Source organism: Lissotriton vulgaris, chromosome 11, assembly GCF_964263255.1.
Source record: "Lissotriton vulgaris chromosome 11, aLisVul1.2, whole genome shotgun sequence".
Taxonomy (NCBI): domain Eukaryota; kingdom Metazoa; phylum Chordata; class Amphibia; order Caudata; family Salamandridae; genus Lissotriton; species Lissotriton vulgaris.
Window position 1 is genome coordinate 872723557 of NC_141699.1, and position 13350 is coordinate 872736906.

Below are 13350 nucleotides of genomic sequence, written 5' to 3' on the forward strand. Positions count from 1 at the left end.
GCAGAAGGTGTGGGTGTTGGAGCCAGTGGCCCCAGCAGCTCTCCAGGACAAATGGTCTGGACCCCACACCATAATTGAAAATAAGGGAGAGGTCACCTATTTGGTTGACCTTGGAACCCCTAGGAGCCCCCACAGGGTGCTCCATGTTAAGAGATTGAAAGCGTTTGTTGACAGGGAGGACATGAGCCTGCTCATGGCCACAGATGGGGAACAGGAGGAAGAGAGTGACCCTCTCTCAGACTTGTTGTCCCAGAACCCTGAAGATGGTTCAGTTGATGGAGTAGCCTTGGCAGGCAGCCTCACCGACCAGCAACAGATGGACTGCAGACAGGTGTTGCAGGCCCATAGACATATGTTTTCTCTCACACCCAGTCAAACTAACTGGTGCACTAATGAGGTGGACACTGGTGACAGTCTGCCTGTGAAGAATAAGATCGACAGGCAACCTGACCATGTCAGGGATTGTATAAAGGCTGAGGTGCAAAAGATGCTTGAACTTGGAGTGATTGAGCCATCAGAGAGCCCATGGGCCAGCCCAGTAGTCCTTGTGCCAAAACCCCATACCAAAGATGTAAAGAGAGAAATTAGGTTTTGTGTGGACTACAGAGGTCTCAATGCTGTCCCTAGGCCAGATGCTCATCCCATTCCAAGGGCAGATGAGCTCATTGATAAGTTGGCTTCTGACAAATTTCTGAGCATATTTGATTTGACACCTGGCTATTGGCAAATCAGGTTAGCTGAAGAGTCTAAAGCCAAAACAGCATTCTCTACCCCTAGTGGACATTATCAGTTTGTGGTAATGCCCTTTGGTTTGAAGAATGCACCTGCCACCTTCCAAAGGTTGGTGAATCAAGTCCTTGCTGGGTTGGATGACTTTTGTGCAGCATATCTAGATGATATTGCTGTCTTTAGCTCCACCTGGGAGAATCACTCGATCCACCTGAAGAAGGTTCTGGAGGCCTTGCAAAAGGCAGGCCTGACTGTCAAGGCTACCAAGTGCCAGATAGGGCAGAGCAAGGTTGTGTACCTGGGCCACCTAGTAGGTGGGGGTCAGGTTCAACCACTGGAGAGTAAGATCCAGACCATAAAGGACTGGGCTCCCCCAACTACCCAGACAAAGGTCAGAGCCTTCTTGGGCCTGACTGGGTATTACAGGAAGTTTGTAAAGAACTATGGGTCCATTGTGACACCATTAAATGACTTGACATCCAAGAAGATGCCAAAAAAGGTTCAGTGGACAGTTAGCTGTCAAAAGGCATTTGATGACCTGAAGAAGGCCATGTGCTCTGCACCTATCCTGAAGAGTCCTGACTACTCCAAACAGTTCATTGTTCAAACAGATGCTTCTGAGTTGGAGGTGGGAGCTGTGCTTTCACAACTTAATGTAGATGGTCAAGACCAGCCCATTGCTTTTATTAGCAGAAGGCTGACCCCCAGGGAGAAGCGTTTGTCAGCTATTGAGAGGGAGGCCTTTGCTGTGGTTTGGGCCCTGAAGAAGTTGAGGCCATACTTGTTTGGAACTCACTTCTTAATTCAGACAGACCATAAGCCCCTCTTGTGGCTAAATCAGATGAAGGGTGAAAATCCCAAACTGCTCAGGTGGTCCATTTCCCTACAGGGGATGGACTTTACAGTGGAACACCGCCCAGGGACTGACCATGGTAATGCAGATGGTCTCTCTAGGTATTTCCACTTAGAACATGAAGACTTATCTGGTCAAGGTTAAGTTTAATGTCCCTGCGTTTGGGGGGGGGGGGGGTTGTGTAGGAGAGTAGGGTCTGCTTTCCTATGGTCACCCCAATTTTTGTTTTTTGCTTCACTGGTTTTCGACTTAATGTGGCTGTGGGCCTGCTACTCAGACCCCCAGCCTGCTGTTCTCTCTCTAAATTCACAGACATGTACTATAGGTACATAAGCAAATTGGTACTGGACACCTTGTCAGCCCCTATACAGTTTACCATAGGTGCCAAGGGCATAGGTGCATCCAAGGCCTACCAGGGGCTGCAGCATAGCTTTTGCTACACCTGGCTGGTTCTTAAATTGACACAACTGGCTGATCACTCAGCTGGGGCAAGTTTTTGTAATCACCCCTTGCTTAGATATAGTATACCTATATCTAAACCTATATCTGGACACATATAAACCTATAGGTCACTCCTATGGCAGGCCTTATCAATCCTGAGGCAGAGTGCTTGGTTTTACGTGAAATGGTGCTCGAGCATGAGCTGAGCCTGTCTGCAGCTGTCGGGAACAACTCCCTTAGCTGTTCCGGGATAATGCCATACCATATACTCTTAAGTGCATTATAATCCATTGCGGTTATGTGCTAACTTTGGTTTGGCTTTATCAAAACATGTCGTGTAAGGTGTCATACGATTTGGAATACTATCCCCTCGACAGTCCTGTTGACGGGGATTGCATTCCACCCTTCTAGAGGGAGAAGACATGTTACTTTACTAAAACGCGGTTGATCCTAACCAGAGCCTCAGCATCACAAAATAAATGCTGCTGCCACCGACACAAGTCTGACCTTCTGCTGCTGACCGAAACTTGGCAGAGGAGGCCTGGACAAAGGGTTTCCTGTTGCGGGGAGGTGCTACACCACCCCAGACAGGAGATAGTTTATTGGGGCAGGGAGGGATGAAAGAAAGTAGACAGTGCCTGGGGCGCACAAGGCTTCCTCTTGCATAATCCGGTCAAACCGGTTCTGGGGCACACCAGCCCCAGTCCCAGCGCGACCCTGGACAAAGGGAAAGGGGTGTAACCACCCCCTTCCTGGGTCCCACCCATAGGAGGGACCTAGCAGGTAATCCAGCCCCCAAGATTGGTTATGTACCTATAGTACATGTCTGTGAATTTAGAGAGAGAACAGCAGGCTGTGGGTCTGATTAGCAGGCCCACAGCCACATTAAGTCGAAAACCAGTGAAGCAAAAAGCAAAAATTGGGGTGACCATAGGATAGCAGACCCTACTCTCCTACACGGTTGAATCAAATGAATTTCATGCAGCACTCGCCTGCGTTTAAGAATATTGTTTAGCCCACATACATTGAATGAACACATATGAAAATTAAAACTAGCCATCACTTCTTGGTTGACTCATTAGACGGTGGCACCAATAATTAAAAAAAAAACAATATATTTAGGCTTGAAACTTTATGGCTTTGAACTGACTTTTCCCCCTTTACTCCCCATAGCACCCCCCCCGAGACCCCCCAAACCCTTCACCTACCACATCACACCCACCCCCCACCCCGTGTGACCCTCCCCCAAAACTAAGGCAAAGGGGCCTATCGCCTCGTAGATGTGTGTGAGAATAACTCACATAGTTTGGACAGATCCGTTAACGTGAATAAATAAAGCATGAGGGGAAAGACCAATATAGAAAAACAGATATACAGTATTTATAACAACCCCTCACACTAATGAATTCAAGTACTCCTTAGCTGTGGCCTCAGATGTAAAGAACCGATTCTGCCCTTTATACACAATTTTTTAAAGTAGACGGCTGGAGAAGAAAGACTTGTGCACCCTTCAATTGAAATGGAGCAATCAGCTGACGTAATCGCCAGCGGTTCTCTACAGTGGTGTGGCAATAATCAGGGCGCACAAAAAATTTGATACCCTTCCCAGAGAACTTTTTATCTGGTCTTGCAAAGTCGTATAATGTTTGTCTTGCCAGAAAGTTATTTAAGGATATCAAGATGGCACAAGGATATTGATGGCCTTGCATCCCCTGTGATGGTCGCTGTCGAAATGGAAAGCGGTGTGCCCGTTGGATCTCCTGAGACCAATGCCAATCCTTAACCTCCGGAAAGGCCTCCTCAAAAAGCTCCACCACAAACTGTTGAATGTCCTGTCCCTCACGTCCTTCAGGCACTCCCAAAATACGCAGATTGTTACGGCGTAACCTATTCTCCCAATCGAACTACCGCCCCATCAGTCTTATAGACGCCCTGCAGAAGGTCATAGCAAGAATGGTTCTGGCAAGAATACAGGCTTGGATGAGTATGGACAACATATTATCCCCGATGCAAGCGGGCTTCAGGTCATGCACTAGTACAATCGACCAAGTGTTAGGATTTATCTTGATATATTGGAAGTTTGTGTTTTTAGGAGGGGGCACTATCTACGCAGCGTTTGTGGACCTCAAATCCGCATTTGACCTTGTACCGAGAAAGAAGATGTGGGTTGCATTGGGAAAAATGGGAATGCCACCAGAACTTTTGGAACTAACTGTAAGACTGCATGAGAACAACTTTGCAAGAGTAAGATGGGGCAGGCAGGGCCAGGTGACCGAGCCCTTTCCGGTCACTCGTGGTGTAAGGCAGGGTTGTGTGCTTGCTCCCACCTTATTTCTACTATTTATCAATCAAGTAGTGCAGTTTCTAGAAGACACCCCTACAGATGCCCCAGTTCCAGGAGGTAGAAATTTTCCTCTGCTTACTTTTGCAGATGATACGTTGATTTTGGCAAAAACTCAGATGGAGTTACAGACTGCCATAAATAAGTTCATGGATTTCTGTAAAATTAATGATTTAGAGAGAAACGTCTCAAAAACGAAATTCATGGTCTTAACAAAAAACGAACCACAACGTAGCCATGTCAGTATGAATGGCACTGACCTAGAACAGGTGAACGTCATGACTTATCTGGGGGTGGTTTTAGATTACAGGTTGCGGTGGAAGCCACAGATTGAAGCCTTATGCCTAAAATCTGCCCGCCTAACGGGGTGCTTGGTTAAGGAGCAACGTTGCTCAAATACTAAAAGGATACTACCAGCAATAAAAATATACAACGCAAAAATTAGATCTGCAATTCTATATGGTGCAGATCTATGGGGTTTTGTGGACCTTGCTCCTCTGGACAAAATTCAAAACAAGTTTTTGCGGAGCTTGGTTAGTCTCCCACAATCTACCCCGATACTACCCCTTCTTTTGGATATGGGCTGTCAATCCATCAAAGATTTAGCATGTTACAGGATGGTAGCTTTGTGGTGACGCATATGGTCCACACCAGAACTGATCTTATTTGCTAACGAAATCTTGGATCTAAGATCAATTATGGGGTCTGGTAACCTCCTGTGGTTCCGGGTTGTGAAGTCCACATTACAAAACATGGGCTTAAGTTTGCAGTGGTCCGATCCGATAAACAATGTTTTTCCGTCAAAACAAGAATTTAAACTACTATATTGGGCGACTGTAAAAGCACAACAGGTCAAGTTATCACAGTCTGCAAACCTGACAGGATTGTTTTTGAGCCATAAGGTAGATTTTTGTTTAGAGCCCTACTGGGATAACATCACTAAAAGTTTGGATAGAAAACTCTATCATCAGTTTAGAGTAGGCTCATTACCAGTTAGGTCGTATACACACAAATGGCGTGGACAACAAACAGAGTTTTGCCCTTGGTGTAATGGCCAAAAGGAATCTATAGGCCATATCTTTTTCGCCTGTCCAGCTTACACTGCTCCCCGCCGTAAATGGCTTAAACCCATTTGCAAAAGGATAAAGATAAGGGGGTGCTTGGAAGCTCTCAGGACTTTAAGATCCAATACCTCCGAATGTGTGACCATAGGTTTTTAGGGTGGGTATGGGTTATCAGAGCTAGGCACCCATCAGTCACATAATTGGATGATACTTTTTACCTTCTCTATGAATGAATTTCTGCACGTCTTTAAAGCATATTTAATCAAGTTTTAATGTTTAATGTACTGATGATGTTTTAACGAACATTGTGGAAATTTTATACTGTTTTGTATTTCATGAATAATGCATGTACTGTTAATGAAGTCTTTTATGGTTTAAAAATCAACTAAAAACGTTTGAACTTGAACTTGATATTGACATCATCTTTCTGAGCCTTAATACCATCAATGTCGGTTTTGTTGTGTGCAACTTGATCTACAAGTGAAGAGATACGCCCTTCTGCCTCTGCCATTCTGTTTGTAAAGTTGTTACATGATTTCGCCAGCCGTCGCACTGTATTCTGGAGTTTTTTGCAGGCAGTATGGGTTTTCAAATGTTCAGCTTTAGCCTCTAGGCGTTGATCTGAGATGGCTTTCAAAATAATGTCTAATGGAGCTTGGCTTGCGGTCCCGGGGCTATAGCTATAACTAGCTTGATGAACAGAACCTGCTTGGCCCTCCTGACCAAAATGGTCCAGCATAACCTCTTGATCTGCTTCAGTCATAACCCCGCTGGAGATTTCATCCCCCCAATTACTATCCACTTGTTGGTTTACCATAGAGATAAATGTAGTTTCCTTGGTGGTAATTTCCAATGATGAGGTCTCCGCCTCATCCTCCAGTTAACCCTCCAAATCAGAGCCCCCGGAATGTTCTGACAGTGAATAGAATTCGCTATCCTTGATGCTAGCAGGATCACCTTCTATCCCTTCTGCCCTAGAAGGAATCAGAGGAATGTCCAGAGTTTGTGTATGTTCAACACTAACAGCAGTGTCAGCGTCAGCAATAGGACCTTGAGCCAAAGCAGTTAGTGGTGAGGAGAGCACAGGAGAAACTGCTGGAGAGACAACTAACTGCGCAAGCGCTTCCACCAAGGTCTTATCTTGATCAGTGTCCACCTCCAAAACATCAGGGTTTTTATTATCCATATCTCCAGCTGCCATGTTTTTTAACACTGGGGTCTTGCTTTGGTATGGAACATTTGCGGAATTTTCGGGGTACCAGTTTGGCTGGAATTAAGGTAATTGCTGCTGCCATCTTGTTTTGTCTTTGCAGCGAGAGCAGCCGGGGTCCCAATCTTGCCCTCCCCACTGGCTCTGGTTTTACCACCACGAGCTGTTTTTGGACCCATAATGAGCTGGCTGATTCTTTACTGAGCAATGAGACAAAAAGAAATAATACACAAGCTGTAGGCTCACAGAAAAACAAAATCTATGGCTGTAGTATCCGGAAGGTAAGATACGAGAAAAATATGATAACGTTTCCAGTAAATCACACACGCCAGATTAGAGCACAATACTGTCGATATTGCAGTGCCTTGCAGCTTGCAACTTTGTAGAAACTTTGTAGCGAGTTTAAGAACAAAGCCACCAGCCCTCTACCTTTCAGCCACCTCTCCGCACGCCTTCAGCAAGATGGGATATGCAATCTCAGATCTGCCAGTCACGCCGCTCCACACAAACCCCCGGACTCCAGGTTTAGTGCCGCAAAACCTCCACAGCTTCACCGAATTCTCTTGCGTCCCCACACGTCTCGGCGTCTTCTTCGCCTCTCGCGAGAAACTGTCTGCCGGGAGCCACCGGCGCCGCCGTGCGTCTCACCACCTCCTCGCCTCCTCTCCTCCAGCCAGCAGCCAACGGACAATCGCGGATAGACGCGGCAGCTCCAAACTTCGAGCCGTTACAACCCGCGCTGACCGCTAAAAGCTTCTGCCCATGCTGTGATAGCAGTCGCCGGTATCAGATCGGGTTGTATGCCTGAAAACGCCCGGACATAGCTTGCTGGGACCCCAGGTAAGAGAAATCGCCGGATGGCCAAACGGAGCTCCTCACACGCACGCCTGACCTACAGGCGCCATCTTGCCCCTTGGAGGTAGTTGGTTCCAGATTGTTGTTGCGGCCCCAGAGAACGCTCGGTTATGTGCTTTTACATTGCGGAAGTGGGGTGGCTGGAGCACACGGTCTCTGGCAGACCAAGAGTTTCTGGTTCTCCCAGATATCACAATTTTCTGGGTGAGATACTTTGGGGTGTTCTTGTACAAGGCTTTGTGAGTGATGCAGGCCAGCTTGAGCTGGATTCTTCCTTCAAGAGGAAGCCAGTTAAAGGCATTCAGATGTGGTGAAATGTGGTCACATTTTTTTGAGCCAGATAAGAGTCTAGCTGCTGCGTTGAGGCAAGCTTTCAGCGGGCCATCAACGTCTTTGGTAGGCCAGATAGGGTAGAGCAGCTGTATTCAATTCTGGAGATGACTTACGCTAAACTGCGGTTTTTAGGTCGGCAGTATCAAGGAAGGGTTTTAGTTTTCTCAAGTAGCTCAGATGGAACCTGGCAGTTTTGGCCATTGAATTGATGTGTTCACGCATATTCAGGTTGCTGTCCAAGGTTATGTAAATGTACAGGAATTTATATAGCGCAAATCACCGAGCGGTTTCTAAGCGCTTGCTTAGGGAACCCGTCCTGGTATTCCCCTGTGAGATAACCCCGGCAGGGTACCCGCAAGGTGAAAGCCAGGCATCCCGCCGCGATGGGCCGTTGTGGAGATTAAGCAAGCTATTGCCCAGAGTCGCAGAGTGTGAACTCGTGAATCGAGTAGGCACCGGAGCGAGAATTGTCGAGTCCATGGACATTTTAGGACTCAAGACCCCGCCGAGCCGGGAATTGAACCCTGGTCCCGGGCTGACCTCTGCTTCCAGGTCTGCCTCCTCTAACCAGTGAGCCACACTTCTCCCAAGCGATTTGGCAGAATCCACTATGGTTGGCATGCAGTTGAGTGCTGTGATCGAGTTAATCCATTCAGGGATGTAATTGGATTTTTTGGGGGGGAGATGAGACGGAACTGCGTTTTTGGGCATTCAATTTGTGCTGGTTGTTGGCGAGCCATTGAACAGTCAGATTCAGGGCATCGTTCAGATAGGTAATCTCCTTGTTAGGTCTACACATATTAGTTCTTATCTTCAGGGTACCTGCTCTACTCCCTATGTACATTGGAGCCATTCTCTCCCAGTTACCAATTTGACCTGGGGCCAGTTGGTGGCGAGACGCTTTTCCCGTTACTCGCCCCTATGCTGATTCCATCATGTTCCTAAAATGTCCCCTTCAGTTATCACGCTGATGGCAGGTTAGCGTTCTAGTCTTTCAATCCCTGCCGCTTGTCTTCGTGTCTTCGCACCTGTGGTGCTACGCACCACAACTGTCGTTTCACACTGAGGAGAAGTTTCTCCTTTCAGTTCGCAGTTGAATTTCAAAGTTTAGAAAAGAACGAGAATTCGCATTTTCGTTATTTGAGTTCCTGTTCAGAGGCAGTCAGAAAAGAAGAAAATCTTTGCTGGCGTGCTTACCAGCTTTCCTTCGTTTTGGAGCAGTTGAGTGTGGGAGGTATTGTGAACTTCAAAATTCCCTCAGAAGATTCAGGTACTTAATTTGATATTGTTTGTGACGTCTTAGAAGGCTACCAAGACGACTTTTGCAAAGACTGAACTTTAAGTTTGTGCTGAACTAGCTAGTAAGCGCTCAAGCATTTAGAGACTATTATTCCACTAGCGCTTAGAATTTTCAGAATCCAGATTCAAGACAAGACATAGAAAATCAACTTACTTCCTGGCAGACCGTCCAGGAATTGCGAGCAGCAGAATAGGACCTGGAATGTAGATATAAATATATATATATACTTATACTTACCAACTGTAATCTCATTCATCGAAATTCCAGTTGAAAGAGAAAGAAGTAAAGACTGTTATTTTCTGACTACTACTATCACTTTAACTAGAAGAGCAGACATAGAAGAGAAGCAAATTTACACACTAATAAGGTACAGAGCTAAGAGGGAGAATTAGCGTAGAGGTAATTTAGTACGTAGGGAACGTTAGTCATTATCTGCTTGGTTATTACAGGTGCAGTGACCCCCAAATACTGAGGCACAAGAAGACACCAGTGTGGCAGTCTCTCTGTTTCTCCCATTCCCCTTTCCCCCGCACTTCTGATATCAGAGACATCTGGTTCAGCGGTGTAGGGGAGTTGGGAAATTCTCAGCTACAAGAAATTCAGACATTTGGCTCCTGTTAACACCTTGTTCAGGTACCGAATCTTGACAGATTGAAGTGTCAAAAAGTACCGTCCACCTGGGCAAAATGGCTGAAGGCTTAGATGTTAAGACTTTAGCGTCAATTCTGGAGGGGTTGCAGAAGCAATTAAGCGAGACTAGGGAGGAGTTTAGAAAATCCAATCAGGAAGCAAGTTAACTGCTTCAGAGGATTGATGAACTAACCATTAGCCCAAGCCCCACTTTTAGAGAACAAAAGACATCAGCTTTCTCTCCATCTCCGAGTCAGTCACTCCAGGTCTCTTGCAGGGCAACAAAGTTTCTACTACAAGTTAACAGCCTGTTACTAGCGCAGTAGGGGCACAGTGCGGGACCGTGAGTGGCAGCTCAGCTCACGACATGCAATCCCATGCACCTGTCATACAGAACCTTGCTTAGAAACAATAGCACTATATCTTAGTAATTATTGGGATTCTCTGCTCCTTCAGAGTTTTAACCAATTTTAAATGTACTTACACTTTTTATACTAAAAAGGACACTGCAACAAATTGAATTTGTGTTTTATCCGTCACAGATGTTTTGATTTTGTACTGGACTGTCTCTTTGTAATGATTTTAATTAATCAGCAAATAAAGATGACTTACTTGCCTTATCATGCATTAATTGCTGTCACCTAATTTAAACCGGTCTCCCAGCTAACGAACTTCGTGCCATCATGCTAAAACTATGCTATCTATCTTATTTTCCCCCTAAAAATGTATCATCACATCTTGTCACTTATTGGTTATCAGTTAAGTAAAGGATCACATTGAAAGCCCTCTGCCTTATATATAAGGCCTTGCATAGTGGTGTTGTAGAGAACCTTTACCAACAGTTGCTTCCATTCGTCCATTTAGAGTATGGGTACTCAGAAATGTTCCTCTAAGGGCCAAAAGCGTTTGCCTGTGATGCGATTGGGGACCCACTGATGCCAGCAGGCTTGCAGTCGGGGTGGGGGAGGGGTTGTAAGGTAGGTGTAGGCGAAACAAAAAAAAGCATATCTAGTGGCTGAATTGCACAATGTGAAAACAGAAAATCTGGGCACAATCCCGGCTTCCCCACTTGACCAAATTATGTGTTCCTAGGCAATCGTTTTATTGAACTATGGCTCCTTTTGCTTCATTATCACATATAAGAGTACCTCAAAATACATGACTTCAGGAAGACTGCTGTACAAATCCTTCTCTTGAGTTTGATTTAATAAACTATAATGCTATCCATGCAACCCAGGCCACCCATAGGGTGCACATAACAACTGACTTGCCTCTTAGTTTACTATTGGCATTGTTGTGGGAAGGGGGAGAGGATGAATGTTTCCTAATTGGTGTTTGAAAACTATCACTTTTAAAAAAGTACTTCTCAAGGCACTCATATATTATGATGTGCTATGATGTAAACTTCAGTTAACCTGTAAAGACATGCATAACCGTTTATTTATTATCTTTTCTAAATACTAATGCTAAGCCTACTTAACAGCAGCACAGGGCTGCTCTTGGCAGGGGGTCGCATATAAAGGTCAACAGGGCCGCAGGCAGCCCTGGCCGTACTTTGAGTATCACTGTCCTAGAGAGACATAAGCGAATTATGGAGAGACCCTTGTACTCACAAGAATTTTTCCTCCGATACTCTATCTCTATCAACCAACCTTGTTGATTGTGAAACCATCATGAGACATGTCTTCCGCAAGGCGTATGGGGTTCTTTCTGTTTCACAATTATCTTGCCCTGCACGCTCAGAATCACTGAATGAAAGAGTGACTGCTAGAAAAGCATCACATGTCTAAATAAAATAAAGTAACCAACTCCTCCTTCTGTTCTTGCAGGTTGGCTTTTCTTAGAATTGGTACGCCTGTGTGCCGCTTATGATGCTTTTAGCCGCAGTTGCCTCAACCATATCTCTACACTTTTTTCAATGACCATTTCCTTATCTGCTATTGTTTATTTTACTTTTTTTTCAATTTTATTGTTATCAGTTTTATTTTCCGTTGGTTTGGTTTTCCTTTTGTAATTCAACTTGATTAATAACTTAAAGGTTCTAAACCCGTCTTATCTTTTTACACAGGTATCGATATTTTATACTCTGGATCTCAGAAGGTACTAAATGCGCCTCCTGGAACAGCTCCCATTTCATTCAGTGAGAAAGCCCAGTAAGTGAGAATACCAGTCTGTACCCCTATTGGATGGAGAGATTGATGAAGGAGGCATTAATGGAAGGGCGAGTGGGTTTATTCTTGAATAAGTTGATTTGAAAGGTTCAATCTGTGTTTAATATTTTCGTTCTCTTATACTCTCTCTTCTTCCTAGTCAGGTTGGGGACACTGCGTTCAGCAGGACCAGAGGGAAAACTGCTATGTGATAGACTATGTTGATTAGAAAACTTTGGCCCTTATTTATGAGGCCTTGCGTCAGTTTGGCGCCGCCGGGCCCTTATTTATGAGGCCTTGCGTCAGTTTTGCGCCGCCGGTGCGTCACTTTTTGTGACGCACCACCGGCGTACAAAATGCGCCTTGTTGCGCCATATTTAAAAAGTGACGCATCTAGGTAGATGTGTCACTTTTTAAACCCCTGCGACACATTATACCTGCGTCAGGTATAATGTATGCAGAGGGGGCGTTCCCCCGCAAAAAGCCTCGTAATAGTGACGCAGTGAAATCTATGAGATTTCACTGCGTCACTTTTAGGATGCTGTTGCGTCAAAATCTTGCGCCCGCCTCACAGCAGGCGTAAGACTGACGCAAGCCCTTTCACATGGGGCTTTACCCATGTGAAAGGACGCATTGCTGGAGTTGCGTCACTTTTGTGACACACTCCAGCAATGCGTCACTTTTGCGCTTACAGATGCGTCAGAAATACTGACGTATCTGTAAGTCCTTGCGACATGATGCGTCATACATTAAATATGACGCATCATTGGTGTCGCAAGGAGTGCGCAGTGAAAAGTGACGCATCGCTGTTTTCACGCAGCGATGCGTCACTTTTCATAAATGAGGCCCCCGGTGCGTCACTTTTTGTGACGCACCACCGTCCTACAAAATGCGCCTTGTTGCGCCATATTTAAAAAGTGACGCATCTAGGTAGATGCGTCACTTTTTAAACCCCTGCACCACATTATACCTGCGTCAGGTATAATGTATGCAGAGTGGGCGTTCCCCCGCAAAAAGCCTCGTAATAGTGATGCAGTGAAATCTATGAGATTTCACTGCGTCACTTTTAGGATGCTGTTGCGTCAAAATCTTGCGCCTGCCTCATAGCAGGCGTAAGACTGACGCAAGCCCTTTCACATGGGGCTTTCCCCATGTGAAAGGACGCATTGCTGGAGTTGCGTCACTTTTGTGACACACTCCAGCAATGCGTCACTTTTGCGCTTACAGATGCATCAGAAATACTGACGTATCTGTAAGTCCTTGCGACATGATGCGTCATACATTAAATATGACGCATCATTGGTGTCGCAAGGAGTGCGCAGTGAAAAGTGACGCATCGCTGTTTTCACGCAGCGATGCGTCACTTTTCATAAATGAGGCCCCCAGAATCTTGCCACAGTCACCTGTCCGATACACCCGTACGACCAAGGACCCCTGTGTAACT

The 13350-nt window shown here is 45.6% G+C and overlaps 1 protein-coding gene across 1 annotated transcript in view; it reads left to right on the forward strand.

The window, feature by feature from the left end:
- AGXT (alanine--glyoxylate aminotransferase) overlaps positions 1-13350 on the forward strand; it is a 465350-nt gene that overhangs the window by 351871 nt on the left and 100129 nt on the right. The window contains exon 6 of the mRNA XM_086944021.1: positions 11825-11909. Within this exon, the coding sequence (XP_086800147.1) occupies positions 11825-11909 (85 nt within the window). The remainder of the gene's footprint in view (positions 1-11824; positions 11910-13350) is intronic.